Genomic DNA, 20,197 nt, shown 5'->3' with positions numbered 1-20,197 from the left:
CCCCCCATATATATATGGGAAATGTTCAGCACCCTAAGTTTTACCACACACTTTAACAAACGTTTTTTGTCTTACATGGGTTAGAAGTTTTGGAATGAGCTGATTTTTGGTGAGGATGATCTCTATGATTAGAAGATCATCCTCCCCAAAAATCAGCCCATTCCGAAATGTTTAGCCCCATGTTTACATGTTGAAAAATTGTGGACCGTCCATTTTTGTAAACCATTTTTGATGGGGTTAGAAGTTTGGAATGAGCTGATTTTTGGTGAGGATGATCTCCTCACCATAGAGATCATCCTCACCAAAAATCAGCTCATTCCAAAACTTCTAACCCATATAAGACAAAACACGTTTGTTAAAGTGTGTGGTAAAGCTTAGGGTGCTGAACGGGACCCTATATATATATATGGGAAATGTTCAGCAACAAACATTTTGACAAACATTTTGGCAAAACATTTTTCAAAACATGGGTTAGAAGTTTTGGAAGGGGCTAATTTTTGGTGATGATGATCTCCTCACCGTAGAGATCATCATCACCAAAAATCAGCCCATTCCAAAACTTCTAACCCCATCAAAAATGGTTTACAAAAAATGGACGGTCCACAATTTTTCAACTTGTAAACTGGGGCTAGAAGTTTTGGAATGAGCTGATTTTTGGTGAGGATGATCTCCTCACCGTAGAGATCATCCTCATCAAAAATCAGTCCATTCCAAGACCTCTAACCCCATGTTTTGAAAAAGTGTTTGTCAAAATGTTTACCAAAAAGTGTTTACGACTCACATTACGACTCACATCGCGACAAACCGTAGAAATCGATATCGTCGGATTTAGCTCAGATAGCGGTCCAGATATAATTTTAGTTTACAATTCAGTAAACAAATGAAGTTTGGGAAATTAGAATCACCTCCCTCTTCGACAAAAACAAATCGACAGATTGCAGAGATCGTCTTCTTCCTCGTTCCTCTTCTCGACAGATTACAGAGATCGTCTTCGATTTACGAAGAAGACGAAGACATCTCTCTCTCTCTATCTCGTCGTTTACAGTGATTTACGATGAAGACTTCTTCTTCCTCATCGAAATGGATTAGACTCACCTGTAAAAATAAAAATAGATCTCAACTTCGTTCTTCATTTTTCTACAACATCGATTTACGACTTTTGAAACCGTCAATTTATGACGAAGATGAAGACATCTTCTTCCTCATCAATTTGGACATTTTCGATTCTCTATAGATTTGGGCATTTTCGACTCTCTGCAGATTTGGACAGATTCGATTCTCTGTAGATTTGCAAAACTTCATCACTCTCTTTCTCTCTCTAATTTGTTCCAAAGAAATCACAAATTCGATCTTTCTCAAAGGTAAGAAATCAGAAACCCTTAATTAGTTTTTTTTTTTAATTTTTTTTTAAATTTCATGTTCTATCTTTTATGTATTTATTATGAAAGATTGATTTCATGTTCTGAGTTTTATGAGGGATTGGTTAGCTTGGAAAACTCTTGGGGGTTAATTGGTGCTGAGAGAGGTCGCTATTCAGGAGTTGTTGCTTATGGTTCATGTTTGGCTCGGATTCAGCAGCTAGTTCGGGTATGCTAATTTTTGCCATTTTGAATAACATTTCATCACAATAGAGAGCTATATTAGACCTGGTTGTGTGATTTCATCGATTTATATATCAATGTCTGCCACTGCCTGGGAGCAAGTGGAGAGCTATATTAGCCCCTAAAAAATATATCGATTTATAGAAATGGAGAGCTATATTAGCCCCTCAAAATTTTTAATGAAGCTTTTACCATTTTTTCCATTTAAATCTCTAGCAATACATCCATAACAGCCAGTATCCAGAATTCCAACGCTTGCACCATCAAAGTTTAGCTTCATATTTACCCTTTTGTCTGTTTTGTTGGTGGCCACAATGATCTTATTATGTTCTTGCCTTGTTATAGTCACTGTTGAGTTGATTATGAATTAATAGTTAAGATCTATAGAAAAATTATTAGGCACACATTTTGCAGAGGTCAAGGTCCACCTCGCTATATTAGGTGCCGAGTTCGACAAATTTGGTCCACCAGAACTTGTGGAACAGTTTGGAGAAATTTTATCCACAAACCCGAGGTGAGAGACTCAAAATTTTGGTGGTTAGTCTTTGTATGAACCCTTGTTACTTGATTAATATTGGTGTATACCTATCATTTAAGGGGGTGCTGGTATCCTACAGGTTGATAGCTATGTGAAGATATTTCCTAGGGTTGCACACTGATGGAGTGTGCGATACAATCTTGCGATGAAGCAGCTGTGAAGTCTGCTGAAGAGTCCCATCAGAACATGCTTGATTGGTTCATCAAGTAAGTCAAGTAATTGAATATATCTGAAAAAAGTATGCCGAGTCTAGTAGTAATTCAGTATAAATTGTATTAGCTTGACATAATATTATTATCATATTAGTGAGCATAATGGGGGCTGTAATAATTGATCTTATAATCTTTAAAAGGGTATGAAGAAATTTGGGGTTTTCATGTTTTTCAAGCACTTTACATTTAGGGGAAAAGGAGGAAAGTTAGTGTGAAAAATAAGCAACAATAACACGTGGTGTGACTCACTTCCATGGGAGAATTTTGTTTTTGTTTTTTTGTTTCCTTCAAAAATCATTCTGAATTGATGAATTTGTCAATCTAATAGTGTTGATTGGCGAAGTAAAGTGATGCTTTTTAACATAAATGGGTATTCATATTATAGCCTTTTTTTTCTTGACCACTGGCAGGGTGTGTCTTGGATTTCAGCTCAAACAAGACCTTCTTCAGCATGTCAAGTTGCTAGTTCAGGATTGGGATTCAAATTTTTGGAGAAATGGATGATTCTTGGTTCATACAGACAGACTACTGGCATCACATAAAGATGGTGATTATTTATGGATTATTCCTCGTATGTTTAATTAATATAGTTCTATCACAGGAAGCCTTTGAGACACTTAAGAGGTATCTGAATTGAATTTTACATTTATACGAACAATTCTGAATATTTTACATTGATTTTCCTGAATTTTTTTTTTTGGATGAATTTTTGTATAGATTGAGTTGATCTGTTGGAATACTTACTGGATGGAAATGGGCAGTCTCCATTTGTTTATGCCTTAATGAGGAATAACCACCAATACAACAATCTCGTGGTTTAGAAGCTTGTTGACAGGAAACATGGCCAACCATTGCAAGGGCCGAGATCTTGTGCGAGTTGTGTCACTATGATGACAAAGCATTACAAGTTGATATTAGGTACCCAAGGGTTGCTTCACCATCCTTATATCCATTCGATGCTTGCAATTGCTGCTGTTTGTGTTTGTGTGCGCTTGTTTCTCCGAGGTGCCCCAGACATTGGTCGTGTCGATCCTTTCAAATTCTTCAAATTCGTCTTGCAGGCTAGCTTACCGTACAATGAGTACATTGTGTACAACATAGGTCATTCAAGTAAATTTCAATTATAAGAAGTGATGGGCAACAAGTTCAGTAATTCATTTTATGAAGCACATTTGTACACGCCGAATGGCTATTTTGGTTACTAGAAGGAAAAAAGAAATGCTTAGTAGCTATTTTGTGTTATGTAATTTATTTATCAAATTGCCCTTGGATTTAGTCAAAGAAACATGTATTGTGTGTTGTTCTAATGTCTCAATTATGATTTAAAGTTCCATGCCATTTCTGACTCTTTTGGTGGAATATTCTGGTTTCAACGTAGACAAGAACGAAACATTGAATGTTTTCTAATATCTAAAGGTGGCACAAGGTGAACCACAGCCAATGTCAAGAGAAATCAATAACATCACACAATAACTGATTGTTGTAATGTCTTGTAACTACCATGGATAATGGGAAGGTTTTGTAACTGCAGTAACCTCTTGTAACTGCAGTAACCTCTATAAATTCAAAGGAAAATGAACAACTAAGAAAGAAGACAGCTTTCTTCCATCTTTCTTTGCTTCTTTGCTGTAATTATATTACAGTACTCAGTTAACAGAAAGCGAATGGTTTCGCAAAACAAGGGATCAGACAACATTCCATAATTTCCATAATGAGAAGATTCCACAAAATATTATTTCATAAAATACGTTTAGATGACCCTCTTCACACAATCAACACACTACTGCCACACAAACTCCATCCAGAACACGCCCCCCCCCCCCCCCCCCCCCCCCCCCCCCCCAACATACAATAAGAATTAAAAACAAGGCTTAAAATGCAACGATAACAACTACAAAGTAAGGCTTAAAATGTCAGTAAAATCATCCCATCCCATCATGCAACAGCAACACCTGCAATGCAAGGTCGTCTTTCAGATCCATTACTCTCTAGCATCAAGTCATGTTGAACTTTTCTCTTGGTGCCTATTTTGCCTATTAGTGTTATTGGCCTCACATAGCTTCCCAACCTCTATATGTCTTAATTTCAAGGGCTTCTGGATGAAATCCTCAGCTCCAGTGGCAAGACACCTGCACAATTCAAAATCAAATAACATGTAGATGCAACAGTTGTTTGGTTATTGTTATGGCATATGCTTATTCATACCAAGCCTGTCATGGTCCCCACACATACTACAACTAGGTGGACCTCCCTTTTCTAGCTCATTTTCCTTTCCCAAAAGTGATCATTTTCAATGCATTTCACAGTAGCATGTAACCTAATAAAAATAAACAAAATAAAGTAAAAAATATATGAAATAAAATAAACAAATACCTAACTAATGGCTTTCCAACCTGCTACAGTGTCTCAGTAGCACTTCACTACAAATTAGCATTACTTTGGCAGGCCACATAGGCATATCAAATATCATAGTTGAATAAAAAAATGTAAATAAATAGAACAAATGAAACTGCCCATGTATATCACCACAGATCATCACAGGACTTTTCACAGGCTACAAAGGAAAAAAAACAACAAAAATCCAGATAAATTATGCATAAAAATACAACTCAGAAAACAAGGATAATCCAAACCTAAAAAGATATCCATTTATCAGTCCCCAACAACCTAGATTTATTTGAAACTAATTAATAAAACGATGTACTCTCTGGAATATCATGGAAATTGTACACCTAAAAATCATGAAAAATCTAATCACCTCAACATACTTCAAACAATTTGTCAAAAATCTCAGCATTTCATAGAATTTACAAGTAAAAAACATATGGGAAATGACTCCAACCAAAAAGTAGATGAGACAGTAAATCAATAGAACTCATAGTTCTCTCTGGAATATTCTTTCTGAAAGCTCAGATTCAACAACTAGAGAAGGGTCACTGAGTTGGGTAGCAGCTATTTGAATAAATTTATCAATCCCATAAGCTTTAATGCCTTCCATGCCCTGCGGATCACACACCAAAGAAGCACCATAATTGATGAAATTAATAAAAATACAGTGAAGTTTGCATGAGGGGATTAAAATCTGCCTAAATCAATTGGGCAAACCAATTGGGGATTAAAGTAACAAGCTAACCAATCCCTCATAAAACTCAGAACATGAAATCAATCTTTCGTAATAAATACATAAAACATAAAACATGAAATTTAAAAAAAATTAAAAAAAAAAACTACTTAAGGGTTTCTGATTTCTTACCTTTGAGAAAGATTGAATTTGTAATTTCTTTGGAACGAATTAGAGAGAGAAAGAGAGTGATGAAGTTTTGCAAATCTACAGAGAATCGAATCTGTCCAAATCTGCAGAGAGTCGAAAATGCCCAAATCTATAGAGAATCGAAAATGTCCAAATCGATGAGGAAGAAGATGTCTTCATCTTCGTCATAAATTGACGGTTTCAAAAGTCGTAAACCGATGTTGCAGAGAAACGAAGAACGAAGTTGAGATCTGTTTTTATTTTTACAGGTGAGTCTAATCCATCTCGATGAGGAAGAAGAAGTCTTCGTCGTAAATCACTGTAAACGACGAGATAGAGAGAGAGATGTTTTCATCTTCTTCGTAAATCGAAGACGATCTCTGTAATCTGTCGAGAAGAGGAAGTTGAGAAGAGGAACGAGGAAGAAGACGATCTCTGCAATCTGTCGATTTGTTTTTGTCGAAGAGGGAGGTGATTTTAATTTCCCAAACTTCATTTGTTTACTGAATTGTAAACTAAAATTAGATTTGGACCACTGATCTGCGCTAAATCCGACGGTTTCTACGGTTTGTCGCGATGTTAGTCGTAAGAACCCGACCCATATATATATATATATATAACACCTCATTTTGGGGTTTCGCATTAGGCCTCAACTTGTCTGTCACAAATTATTATTATTATTATAGGGTTAACATAAAGTTGTTTCACAAAATATTATAAGGTTAACATCAAGATGTTATGTTTAGAAATAGAGTCATGCTGGAGTGACCTCAGTGGGGGACATCTTGACGTGGTGGCATGTGCGTAGGACTATCAACGGATATATATCTGATCGGATAGTGCTATATTCGAAAAAAGTTATTGATATCCGAATTTGAATTTGAAAAATATATCGGCTATCCGATAATATTCGATTCGATAAAAATCCTACAAAAATTAGATTCGATCAATTCCATCATCTTCAATCTGTAAAAATCAAATCGAATTTTTTTTTTTTTCAAAATATTCAACCTATTTCAGTCTTAAAATCAAATAAACTTTAATTTTAAAAAAAAATGATGAAAAATTCGAATAAAACAACGTTTTTTTTACATCGACGTTGAAGAAATAGATTTTCAAAAAATAAATCAATATTATTTTGATTGAGGTTGAAGTTGATGGATTTTAAAGGGGAAAAAATAGGGTTTTACTATGTGTGTGTGTGTGTGTGTGAGAGAGAGAGAAAGAATTGGATGCTCATCGGCCAGAGAAAATGGTGGTTATGGAACTCGCACAATCGAAAAAAATAGGATTTTAGTTTTACTTTGAGAGAGAGAGAGAGAGAGGAAGTACTTACCTTGATGTTCGCCGACCTAAGAAGAGGGTGGCCACGGAACTCGCATAGTCGAAATCCACCTGCTGCTGGTTCTTTCTTGCGTTTTTGTTGAGAGAGAAGATAAACAAAAATTAAATTTAGTTGTGTAACATGAATACATAACACATGTATTTAAATCGAAGCAGATATTGTCGAATCAAATTTCGTAACATCTGAATTTGTATCTGAATCCAAATTCAATATCCGAAAATTTTGGATAATATCCAATTTTTTGAATTCAAATTTGGATTCGAATTTCAATTTCGGCTATCCAATGACACCCCTACATACGTGCACTACTACATTAAGATGTCCTCCGTATGTCTAGGTCACTCCAGCATTAATCTTAGAATGTAGTTAATTTATGCATATTAACACGTGTCCATCTGTGCGTATTAGTTTGAAGTCAACCAAAATCCATGTTCTTTGACCACTCATACAATGACAAGTTTAAATTACTTTCGTATTTAACATCTCTTTATTCAACTGGTCGGTGGACCAAATTAATTGTTCCGGTCGTGGCAAATCTATGAGCTCCAACTGTACACCAATTGATAAAGACATCCCGGCTAATCTTTTTAAAAGCTACTATTGGCACCACAATTTTTACCTAATACACCCATATTAAAATAGGGATTTTTTCCCTAACGTATGCAACCTATGTCTAAATTCCAATTTTGGTATATTGATCATTTTAATTCTCAAAACATGAATGTCGAGAGAATTCGTCACTTTTATAATTAATGAATTTTAAATTTGCTAATATATCTACGAATTCGTAGATATTAAAAGTGACGAACTCATGAGTTCGTAGGTTATAAAAATGACGAATGCATATTTTTGAAATTAAAATGAACAGTGTATCAAACTTGGAATTTCGTCACTTTCAACCATGAAATGGAGATTCATCCAAAAAAAACAAAATAAATAAATTAATGATTGAGAATTAAGTAAAAGTTGAGGTGCCAATAGAAATCTATAGTTCTTTTTATATTATAATTTGTTAGATTTAGGTTTTTATATGGGTCTAATTCTAACTGCAAACAACTGTTGTTGTTGTTTGTGTGTGTGTGTGTGTGTGTGTGATAATGGAGGTACTTGAACTTATGTCCGACTAGTAGGATTGGAAGAGTCAAAAGTTGGGCCAAGGTGTTTAGGTCCCTTCCCTTGGGCACGTGCAACGCCTGCACATCATATGCATCGCGTGAAAAGAGGGTGCACCCTCACAGGTGGTCTCAAGGAATAAATGCATATACTGGGTATCGAACTCACGACCCATGGACTTCCACTGATTATCGATTCAAAATTGCCATTGAGCCAACCCCTGAAGGTTATTGCACACAACTATTGAAGTTGTTTCAATGTATTAGTTGGTAAAGTCTTTGTGATGATATAAGATATCTGAGTTCAAATCCCATCAACAACGAGTTACTGAGCTCCTTAAGAATAGGCTTATTAATAAAGAAAAATGTTGAAGTAATAACTTGAACCAAACTTTTGTAATGTTTGAATGGTGTGTTTAAAATCTTTTGTTAGGGTGCCAATAACAGTTTTTTTTTTTTGTTTTACTACATTGATCGGTTGGCTAAACCGAGGTTCCATACCTCTTCTCAATAAAAATAAATAGAATAGGAGATGAAAAAAAAAAAAAAAAGGAAGAATGAAACTTGAACAAAGAAATTAAATTCTGATTCAAGAATGATACCAAGATGACTTAGGTGATCAATCAACTTGACCTCAATACCATTTCTAAAACCATGCAACCAATCACAATTTCCTTCAATTTTATTATTGTTATTTATTAGTTATTTACAACTAGAAGGCGACGTAGGCAAACACACTTGTATGAAAAGGATTTATCAGTAATTTAAAACATTGATTAAAGAGTTTTTAAATATTATATAGTAAAAATAATAATTTTATAATTTCAAAATTAACCATCATGATTCTTTAGTGTTAAGAATTGTAATTTTCTTGATTTTTTTTTATTATCAAAATGACACTAACTAACTTTTAATTACTCTCAATCATTTACTCATTTTTTTTTTTTTTTCATTATTTTTAATTGGATTGTACTAAGTAAAATTGGAGTGCCAATAGCAGTTCTCTAAAAGAACTCTACAGTAACAGGTAAATTCGTCATATCTTTGATGTCATCCAGTGTCCCCTCCACGCAAGAAGATACGAATCAATAAATCCAAACTACTTAATTCTGTACTACCGGGTGTTTAGTTGCAAACCTACTCTCAGTCTCCCCTTGAACACCACATGGCACTGTAAAGAATTGCCACGTGTTCATTATCAAAGCCACGCTGTCTCTTTTTTTTTTTTCTCTCTTTCTTCGTCGTCTTCTTCTTCTTCTTCTCTCTCTCTCCCTCTCTCTTTCTCTGTGTGTGCTTCGAAAATGGGAGATCAAGGGGCAATTACGTCAGAAAATGACAATACTGTAGTAAACATATATCCTCTGGGCTGTTACTACTTTGGATCCAAAGAAGCTCTTCCTTATAAAGATGAGACGTTAGCCGAACGTACACAGAGGATGAGGGCTAAGTAACTACAAACCCTAATTTCTTTCTTCTTCTTTTTCTTCTAATTTTTCCCCTTTTAATATATTTTCCCCCTAAGATTATCTTGTTTTTAATTCTCAGTTACGCGATCAACGGATTGAGGACTTGTGTGGAAGCTGTTCTTCTGGTCAGTTTTATTTATTGTGATCTTCTTTCACTTTTTCTTTTTTGTTGGATTAATTGATTCTTTTTTTTAATTTTTTAATTTCTTGATTCAGTGAAAATCAGATTTTGAATCCGGAACCCCTGATAAAAGTAGTTTTTAGCTTAAATAAGAAAAAAAAATTATCAAAGAAGAATTCAAGATCGATTGAAATGATCGATAATCGATATATAATTTGAATCTAGTTCACAAGTCACCTCGAAATTTGACCTAACTTGTTTTGGTCGAATTTCGAAGTGTGTACTTGGTATAACAACTCTAAAACGTCCATTTGCCTCATTGACTCGAAACCATGGTTTTAAATCTTGTCTGAGACTGAGATGACTCGCCCGAGTTATCTTGGTATCATCCATCAATGGGACGGATAGACAAGGCGTCTCACATGTGTAAAATCTCGAAAGACGAACAAGATGAGTCTGGACAACATTTTGAAAATCCCGGATCAACCAGGATTTTGTATATTTTAATTAAAATAATTAATTTTTTTAATTTAAATATTTATTATCAAATAAAATATGATTTTTGATTAAACATCTTCTAATCTACCTTATTTTATAAATAATAAAAAATTATAATTGTTTTAATATAAATATATGAATAAATAATTATAAAATGAGTTAAATGATTTATCTCGTCCAATTCGAGTTGTATCGTCCAAGACAACTCGATCTCGTCCATGAAACTGAGTTTTAAAAACATGCTTGAAACTTGTCTAAGTCATATTCAAAACATTGTGTGTGATATTCTCGGGAAATAGCAAGTATTATGATTTAAAATTTTAGACTATTTGAAAATAATTTTACAAAGTAAAATATGTTTGACATTATTTTACTGACTCATCTGAGTTAACTCAATGAGTCATCATATTGACTCATTTTTTGGGATTGTTGAGTTGAAAGAGAGAATTGCACGTGAATGTCTCCCCCACCCCATCCCCCTCCCCCTTGCCTAGAAGATGTCAAGACCTACGATATTGTAAGGTGTTGAAATAGGTAAACTGAAGGGGGCATGCATACTAATAGATTTTGCGTGGTTCAAATGGATGTCATGCCTTTAGTAGTAGGAATGGTCTACCCAATGTACCGCTCTTTCTTCCCATCATAAAGTAGTTCAATTTGTAGTTTTTATGATGCTTTTGGTCCCAACATAGAGTCGCTTCCATTAGATAAGATCTTGTTAGCTTGTGAAAGAATGTAACTTTGCGAGAAAGTAGAAAGTAGTTTCCTTTTGCTTTTAAAAAGTTAAGACTTTTTTACTTTTTAAAAGTGGTTTTTAAAAGTTAATCCAAAGTCACGTTTTAACTTTTCAACTTTCAGTAAAAAAAAGTTGATTTTTTAAGTGTATCCAAATAGGACTTGTTTTGCATGTTCCTGATTTATAGCTTATTTTTACAATATTTTTATGAACACGAAATTTAAAATCGTAATATATTATTGTGATGACCACTTTGAGAGGGCCAACTTCCTTACATGTTACCTTTTTGAGGGGGCAAAACCGTCTAATGGATTCTCTGAAGCATTTATTCTCTCCAACAGTCCAATATAAACCCTTATTTATAACTTAGCTAAAGATCCAAACTAAGCTAATGAATTACATCCTTAATCAAATACCAAAGGATCTTTATTCAATATAATTCAATTCTATTAGATAAGATAGCAAATATCAACTCTAATGTTAATTGTTAATTGGACTCGTAATTTTTTACCACTCTTTAAAGATGTGAGGGCCACTGTCTTACATCTTGGCACTTTGAGGGGCATAACCTCATAATGTACTTCTCTCAAACATTTTTTTTTTCTCCCCAACCTAAATCCTTTAGGCTTCTCCTAAAGATAAGATAGGAAAATCAAACTTTCTTAAAGAATCACATCCTCAATCAAATATTAAAGAATCGAAATCTAATATTAGATAAGATATTAAATATAAACTGTAATGACTACTAAAATGATTAATTACTAAATTTTGCTCAGAATACAGCCTAAGCAATTTCACCTTACTGGACGCAAGTTTTTCAAGCAATTAACCATTCAAAAGATGAAACTAGGAGCATCTGGTTGGATATTCATGGGAGGTAATCCGGAAAAAAGGGACTGACACCATACACTCCTTCAAATGCTTAGAAGGCTTAATTCTTTTTCGGTCCTCAAATGTTATACCAACCCTTTTCTTGTCTGAGTTGGCATAAAGGATAGGTTTGAGGTAGAATTGTGCTCTATGGTTGATTGAGTGGGTGACCTTGCCTTGGTGGAATAGATGGGGAATGAGAAATTATTATATATGGATTGCATTGATAATGATCCGTGTCCTATTGATGCAACTTTGTTTTATTTCATTATAATTCAATCAGGATACAATAGGAAAGTTAGCTCCAAGTGTTGAACATATTATAGATGGTAAACACTCTTAGAGCTTCGATGCAATGAGGAACTTAATCTAGAAATGTAAGTTTGATTAATGAGGTTGAGGAGGTCCTAATATGGTACGTCTTAAGTTTCTTGACGGTACATCAACTAGGACTAGTTAGGAGATAAGGTCATTAACATGTTATAGAAAATGACATTATGTAAACTGCTTGACTCCCACAAACTACGGCACCTTGCTTATGGTCCACTATAGCAGAGTTTCTTGTAACTAACTACAGTTTTTGTAGGGCCCACTTTATTGCGTTTCCTCTTCACCCCTCTAACTTGACTATATTTCATCTTTTACTCCTTTAACCCACTTTATTGTTTTTCATTTTTTACCCCTCAACCTCAATTTTTTTTAATAATACCCCCTAACTTCATTTTTTTTTCTGCTTTTCCCCCTTTAATCCCAAAGAGAATGCCCGTGCTGTAGGCATGGGTGAACCCTAGTCTATATACATATATGGATCAGGATCAAGAGCCAACTATTTGGCCAACGTGTTTTGTCCTAAAGGGGTTATAAGTTTTGGAATTGGCTGATTTTTTGTGAGGATGATCTCTATGGTGAGGAAATCATCCTCACCATAAATCAGCCCATTCCGAAACTTCTAAGCCCTGTTCACAAGTTGAAGAATTGTGGACCGTCCATTTTTTTATAAACTACTTTTGATGGGGTTAGAAGTTTTGGAATGGGCTGATTTTTATAAGGAGACCATCCTTACCAAAAATCAGCCCATTCCGAAACTTCTAACCCATATAGGGCAAAACTTCTTAGCTCTAACCCATATAGTTCAGTTGCTTGTCACAGGGCTAACAGGGTGCCTCTTAAGCTTTTTCAAGAGGTTTTTTTAAATGGTAAGGAGACTTCAATACCAACATTGAAATCAAATGTTATCCCAAGTGCCATGTGGCACACTGTTTTGGCTCCATTGATCTGTGAATGTTTAAACTTCCACTTGATGAACCTACACACCAAAAATCAGCTTGAATGTTGATGTTCGTCTAGGCATTCAAGTACTTACCCCAAAAAAATGCTAAAATCCAATGACTCTGAATCACCCTTGAAAAATGCACATAGTTGACAGCTGGAAATCACATATCAGGCTGATTTTTAGTGCATATAATCACTAAGTGGTGGACCAAACATTTATGAGTTAGTGGACCCTAATGAATGTGCCGCAATGGAAATTTGGATTCTACAAGGGAAAGCTTTATTGAAAAGGAAAGGAGTGCACAAAAGAGAAGGAGAATTATCAACAAACGAACAAGCAAGGCAATAATTACTTACAAATGTAACACCACTTCACGATAGAAACGTTCCTTAAGAGGCACCTCCTAGCATGAATCTTGGGAGCGGATCCTTTCTAGCCCATTTTCTCTGTAACTCTCTGTAGCTGAAGTTCCACAGTCCATACAACATCTTATTTTGACAACAACTACTGTCATCTTGTAATCATGGTTTAGATCAGATTTGGAAAAAAAAAAAAAAACTTTTTTTTTCCTCTAATCAAGTGTTTGAAAATGGACGGTCTATAAACTTCTAAATTTAAATGGTTGGATTTAACAGTCTTGATGATGTGGCACACCCCCAACCGTTTGAAATAGTTACAGAGAAAATGGGCTACAGAGGATCTGCTCCCGTGAATCTTGAACTTTTGTTTCATTCAGACAGAATTGTATGGAGGAACAAGATTTGTTCAGCCAACCCCAATTTTTTTGTGATGATGATGATTCTTTATATCTTTTCTTCTTTGTTTTTTTTTTTTCTTTTTATTAAGGTTTGTAGCACATGCTATTATTTTGGAATGAGCTTGTAATGGTTGTTAAAACAGGTTGAATTGTTTAAACAACCTCACTTGCTGCTGTTGCAAGTAAAGAATTCTTTTTTTAAGCTTCCTGGTGGCCGCATAAGACCTGGTGAATCAGGTATATATCCATAATATTCATCTTTTGTGGCATTTCTGCTTAATTTTTTAGCTATTAAGCAGTTATCAGCTAGTTTTGTGATTTATGTGGAGTTAGCCAATACCCACTCTTCTTGCAAGCCACGTGCCTCATGAAAATTCCAATTTCAAGTAATTTTTAGCTTGTCTTGGAATGCATAAACACAAGTCTTAGGGGCTAGAAACTTATCAAGTCATTATGTCTATAAATGCTCATGTATTTTGTATGCTTATCTCTCTTATATGTGTACATGTATACAGAGATGCGTATTTTAGTCTATTGCACAGCCTCGAAATCAAAACCGAAGCCTTTAGTTTAAAAGTAAGATACTCTTTCAAGATTTTAATGAACTTTAACGTGCACCTTTCTTCAGAGACCGATGGACTAAAACGCAAGCTATCAAACAAGCTCTCTGCTAACGAAGATGGCACGACAACCGATTGGGAGGTAAATATGATATCTGCTTTTACATTTATATTATGATATTACTCCTTATGGTGACATGAATTAGTGCCATGTTACGAGTCCTACCATACAACAGTCCAAGGAGTGTATAACCTGACAAATGAACTAAAAAATATTTCATTTCTTGATCTTTTTAGGTAGGAGAATGCCTTGGAAGGTGGTGGAGGTCTGATTTTGAAACTTTGATGTATCCGTATTTGCCACCGAATGTACAAAGACCTAAGGTGGTTGTTAGTTAGCACAAGCAGCAATATTCAAGTTTTATTAACATTAAGATCCTAATTTTTGTTAGTTATCCCATTTTCTAGGAGTGCACAAAACTCTTTCTTGTAAAATTACCGATGAGCTGCAAATTCATTGTGCCAAGAAACCTAAAATTGCTTGCTGTTCCTCTATGCCAGATTCATGAAAGCCGTAAGGTATGAGGTATCTTGAAAGTGGTTGCACAATTCTAGTAGATAACTGGTGTAGATGTGGCTATCTGATATGTTTTCACACGATTTTTTTTTTTTTTTTTTTTTTTCAGACGTATGGTCCGATAATCTCTGGAGTCCCACAGCTACTATCTAAATTCTCGTTCAACATCGTTGAAGTTTGAATCAGACCTCCCCATCTATGCTTTGGAGAATGATGTATATTGGACTGCAATCTCAATCGAAGAGCTTCAGATGCGTGCCATACTTTTTTGTTTAAAGTGTAGGTAGCCTACCTTGTAGAGTTACTCTCCGTCTCAATAAACTTGAGATGTTGAATGTAATGTTGTTTCATGTGTTGAAATGTGTCAGTACTTTACTACTCGTCTTTGCTGACTCATCCAGGTTCATTTGACTCGTCTTTCCAAGATTACCCATTCAACTTTATATATTATATATTACCTTTCCTCTTCTTCCCCTAATACCCCTCCAACTTTATTGTTTTTTCCATTCTACCCCCTTAAATCCAAAGAGGATGCTAATACTATTAAAAATGAATGCATCCTGACGATGTACAATGGTGCTTGTTCTAAAGTAATTAAGCTTTCTTAGCATTCATGTATCTTATGTTGTTTTAAAAAAATGTAAGGTTGCCTACATATTTAAGCATCACTAATGTGCTGCTCAATGATTCCTTTCTTTCACTATTTACTTCTAAGGGTCTTTTTGTTTGTTGGGAAAATCAATTTGCCCTCATGTATTTTTCTATTTGTCAATAAATGTTGCCGGGAAAAGTGATTTTCCCACAATCACAAGAAGAGCAGATTCTTACCCCCTTGGGAAAATAATTTTTCCCTGCGGTTGAAAATTTGAGGCTAATTCTGTTAGCTTGACCATAATCTAAATTCCAATCAGTTTGTTTTCTCGGAACCCAATTTTCTGTGTGCAATCAAATGTCAGCAAACGATTTTCAGTAAAAAAAAAACCCTTTGTCAGTTGGATGAGATTGTGATTTATAAATGCTTTCCCACCATGTTTTGCAGGATATATAAGAGAGGTTTGATTGTGCTCAATGGATGGGCTCTACTCTGCAAATATGTCAACTCTTCGGACTCCATATATCGCTGTGTTAGTAGTGGGATAGCAGGTAAGCTAGGTATACAATGTATAAACATCATCGTGTGATTTCTCAAGTAAATTTGGATTTTATTTTGTGTCGTTGTTACCTTAGAATACTTTCTTTGTACTTTGCATGTGTTCGACTTTGGGAAGTTCGTTTACGTATCTAATTAAAGTTTTTATGTCTAGATTGCTTAATTCACTTATATTGTGCCCATGCACCTCAATTAACTATTTTACACGAAAATCCATCTACATTTTCTTTAGAGAGCTGCTAGTGGCACCCCAACATTTATTTATTTAACCCCAATTAAAAATAAAGAAAACAAGTACATGGATGAGAATAAGTAAAAGTTGGGGTGCCAATAGAAAGTTTCACACTTTGTGTGTGTGTGTGCAAGCGCACGCGTATGCGTATTTCTAGTTTTTAGGTTTAAAATTTTATGAGCCTAATCATAATTATAAACAAAATTGAAATTGTTTGAAGGAGTGTTATCATGTTTTGTAATGTTGAGATAATAATTTGAGCCAAGCCTCTGACGTTTGAACGATGTGTTTTAATCCTTAATCAGGGGGTGATGAATAATTTAGGAAACTGGGGTTTAATAAGTAAAAGTTAGGGTGTCAATAGCCGCTCTCTTTCTTGATGGGTCTTGCAATTAAATTCGTTGGCCTAAAACAGCCTCGTCTTAAACCTCTTGGCCCAAAATAATATTCACATTTTTCGGATCAGGACATGGTTGATCGAGAACTGATCCGATACGTCAGCAAATCAGGCTATAGGAATGGATTGGATTTTGGGTCTGATATGATCCAGTTACACCGGTCAAGACCAAAGCCATGTCGGCCTCTACCTGACCTAGCCAATGCCAGCTCTTTTTGTGTGCTGTGCTCCACAATCCATAGGCAAGTGGGCCTCAGCTACAATAATCATTGTGAATCCTACATTCATTTACAGCGATGTCGATTTGGATCAGATCCAGAATTGATCCGATAAACATGAAATTTTGGGTCCATAACCGATTGGACTCTTATTGGATTTGATCCAATGGAAATCCGCTAACAAAGGGGTTTCTTTCTAAATAGTCGCTTAGTTTTGGGCAATATCTTAGTAGTCCATTTAGTATAAAAAAATACTTCTTAATGGTCTTTGACCCTTATTTCTCATCTTCTTCGTATGGTTAGGTTTTTCAATGATGATTGCGATAATTTGCAATGATTTGTTATGGTGAATGACGAATGGAGAATGATATACTCTTTATAGTTATGTGATTTTCGAGTTTGAAAGATTGACATTGTGTGGTTTGAAGTCGCCATCATTCATTTTTAAAAATGAGTATGAATGGCCACTTGAAAATTAGTTTCGAAACATGATTTTTGGCATTGGAGTGACTCTTGAAAGTGGATAATATAATGGTCTATCAAAAGTGGGTCCAACTGGAGAGTGGGGATGGTTTTAGGCATCCCTCTTTTTATACTTTAGGTGGTAATCTTGAAACATGGTCAATTTGAAGAAAAAATTCGATAAAACACGATTTTGTACCTTAAACATAGATGTTGGCCTAGATCATGAGGATCCTTTCATTGAGAGAAAGGACCGTAACCATGCACTGCCTTAAGAGCATACAATTTTGAAAAGTGTGGGTTTTTGTGATTATAGACCTATTCTTATGGAAAAAAGAGACTCAATAGCTTTAGCCTCGAAAAATGTTTGAAGTGTTGGGTGCATAAATGTGTATGGTTAAAAGAAATCATTTTTTTTTTTAAATGGTTTCAACCCCTACCCTTTTGATTAAGTAGAAACCCAATCTACCAGGTGTAAATGAGAGTAATCATCACATCGTGGGGCATTCTATATCGAAATTAATGAAAAGACGAAGATATAAGGGGGAGAGAGGCACAACTACATTAACTAAACCTTGTTCTATCTCCACTTTGTTCTTGATTGTCTTCTTTTCTTTAAGTTCTCTTCTTAGACTTCAAAAAAGACGTCTTTTGATCTTGATTTTAGGTGTAGAGAATTTGAGAGTCTTGAGATTAAATGGATTTAAGGTTGAGAGTTGAGAGGGTTTTAGTGTAAGGATTTGAGGTTGAGAGATATGAGAGAGAGTGAGAGAATTTGAGACTTGAGAGGGAAAGTTAAAGCATGAGATTTTCGTGGAGAGATGGTGGTATAGACTTTTGGGACACCTTTTAAGGTAAAAAAAAAATATCCCAAAATTAAAGATATGGTACAATGACATGAATTTTAGAGGGAGGAGAGGTGAGTGGAAATGAGTGATTGGGCCATTCTTAGACCTATATAGGTTGGATCTCATACCCATACTTTTGGGTTGAGTGTTGGTTAGGCTAAGGTGGGATGGTAGTTGTTTAGGAGAATGGTTAAGGTGAGGGATTTGATTTTGAGAGTGGAGATGGTGATGACATGTGTCCAAAAAATAAGCGTGTGTAGCTTTTTGATGGATTATGTGAGTTGATTAAGGTGAAGGGGTTTGATGTATTATGGAGGTGACTTGTGTGATGATTTTTTGAGAAAATAATGTGATTAGGTTTTTGACATGTGGCATGGTGAGGGGGTGATGTGTGTAGCTTTTGATGATAAAATTTTGTAAGATAGATTTGAAAGGATAAATGTAATGGTGACACGTGTCCATTTTATGATAATGAATTTTTTTAAGTCTTGTTGGACTTTGAGATAAATCAATAGCCATGGATTGGGTTGTTGGATTTGAATTTTAAGTGATATGGAGATGGGCTTGGGCATGGTCGGACATGAGTTGGATTTATAGAAGATTGTTGATAAGTTTAGTGATTGGACATGGGTTTTGAAGCGGTGTGGGTTAAGATATTATTTAGATTGCATTTGGAATTAGGATTAAGGTTGAATTAGTTAGAAATTAACTATGTTTGACTTTGGTAATTGGTTGGGGTAGAAATTGGTTGGGATTGAGAAATTGGGTTAGAAAGAGTTTAAGAGTGGTAGTGGGTTTAGGAAGCGGTTGGGCTTTGAGTAGGGGATAAGAAGTGAGTTTTTAGTAGGCTTGGAGGATGAATGAGCTTAGAAGGAGGTGGGTTTAATGAATGCAAAGGGTATGGCCCATAGGTCCATCTAAGGTCCTAAGGCTTTTTACCTTGAATAAAATGGTGGATTTTAATCAATTGAGCCTTTTGACCCTTTTGTTGGTAATTCAATTCGAAATACAATTTAGAGGGCTCTTTTCAAGGTGGGTTCATACAAATTGGGGTGTCTACACTCATAATTCTGAATATTTAAATATATATTTTTTAAATTTATTTCGATGATTTATTAAAAAAAATTGAAAATAAAGTTGAGATTCTATTTATTTTTTTTAAATTACGTCATAACTTTAGATTCCAGTGTCTATTTTGGGTATTTCAAAGAGTTTTACCTAGTATTAAAATTGAAAAAAAGAAGGGGGGGGGGGGGGGGGGAGAATAAGAAAATTTTAGATCACATTTATAGTGTTGAGTTTACCATTTTTTATTATTTTGTTCAATTTGTTTATTGTCAAGTTTGACAAATTTTTTATGAAAATATTGACGAACTCGACAGTAAAACATGACTTAAAAACGTTGAGTTCATCAATAATATAACAAATATCATCGAATTCGATAATATTAATATTTTGAGGTTGATTATAATTATCGATAAATTCAATCTTGTAAGTCATGTTTAAAAGTAGTGACTTCGACAATAAAAAAAGTTGATTTAGACCATAAGAAGTGGTGAGCTCGACGACAATGGATTATTAAGAAAGAAATTTTGTTATTAAATTGATTATTAAGATATCATCCAAAACTTAAGGTTATTTAGGAAAAAACCTCTATGCCAGGGTCCTTTAAGTAATTTTTCTTAAATTATATATCTGAATGGCATATTTATTATTAGATTTAATCCGAAATAATGGATTTCAGATCTGATAGGATCGATTGATAGCGACGCTGGAGCTGTTTCCAAACAGATGACGTACCCCCTTAACGTCAGTCTTGGGTAAGACTAACACAAAATGACCAAAACACCCTCCTATTCAACCTAATGACAAAAACCCCGTTATCTTCAACCTCTGTTGTCTATATATATAGAGTCGGGTTCAACAGCCAAATAAATAGCCAAAGAGATGATCAAAATGTCCCAACTGTTGGAT

At 34.8% G+C, this 20,197-nt stretch overlaps 1 protein-coding gene and 2 long non-coding RNA genes across 7 annotated transcripts; 2 read left to right on the top strand and 1 right to left on the bottom strand.

The window, feature by feature from the left end:
• Window positions 1-866: 866 nt before the first annotated feature.
• Window positions 867-3,689, top strand: LOC147410497 (uncharacterized). Of its 3 annotated transcripts, XR_015176808.1 has the most exons (6): window positions 867-1,361; window positions 1,488-1,587; window positions 2,016-2,115; window positions 2,219-2,345; window positions 2,762-2,975; window positions 3,069-3,689. It is a non-coding gene; the product is annotated as an uncharacterized LOC147410497 (long non-coding RNA). The 3 variants fall into 3 exon arrangements; XR_015176805.1 differs by having other exon boundaries at window positions 868-1,587; window positions 3,069-3,638; XR_015176807.1 differs by having other exon boundaries at window positions 869-1,587; window positions 2,762-2,898; window positions 3,069-3,638.
• Window positions 3,690-4,175: 486 nt separating this feature from the next.
• LOC147410496 (uncharacterized) lies at window positions 4,176-6,192 on the bottom strand. Of its 3 annotated transcripts, none has more exons than XR_015176810.1 (3): window positions 5,605-6,159; window positions 4,557-5,352; window positions 4,176-4,480 (listed from the first exon to the last, which is right to left on the bottom strand). It is a non-coding gene; the product is annotated as an uncharacterized LOC147410496 (long non-coding RNA). The 3 variants fall into 3 exon arrangements; XR_015176811.1 differs by having other exon boundaries at window positions 5,194-5,352; window positions 5,605-6,154; XR_015176809.1 differs by lacking the exon at window positions 4,176-4,480 and having other exon boundaries at window positions 4,975-5,352; window positions 5,605-6,192.
• Window positions 6,193-9,323: 3,131 nt separating this feature from the next.
• Window positions 9,324-16,219, top strand: CFIM-25 (homolog of CFIM-25). The gene is made up of 8 exons (XM_086436049.1): window positions 9,324-9,505; window positions 9,604-9,649; window positions 13,923-14,016; window positions 14,408-14,481; window positions 14,637-14,723; window positions 14,808-14,918; window positions 15,026-15,195; window positions 15,956-16,219. Exons 1-7 carry the CDS (start codon window positions 9,360-9,362, stop codon window positions 15,095-15,097), a joined length of 630 nt encoding a protein of 209 aa, XP_086292175.1. The 5' UTR covers window positions 9,324-9,359; the 3' UTR covers window positions 15,098-15,195; window positions 15,956-16,219.
• The last annotated feature ends 3,978 nt before the right edge of the window (window positions 16,220-20,197 follow it).

This window comes from Akebia trifoliata, chromosome 1 (assembly GCF_017979445.1).
Source record: "Akebia trifoliata isolate Shusen 1 chromosome 1, ASM1797944v1, whole genome shotgun sequence".
Lineage (NCBI taxonomy): Eukaryota > Viridiplantae > Streptophyta > Magnoliopsida > Ranunculales > Lardizabalaceae > Akebia > Akebia trifoliata.
The sequence above is the reverse complement of the archived record's forward strand: the minus strand, read 5'-3'. Positions and strand labels throughout refer to the sequence as shown.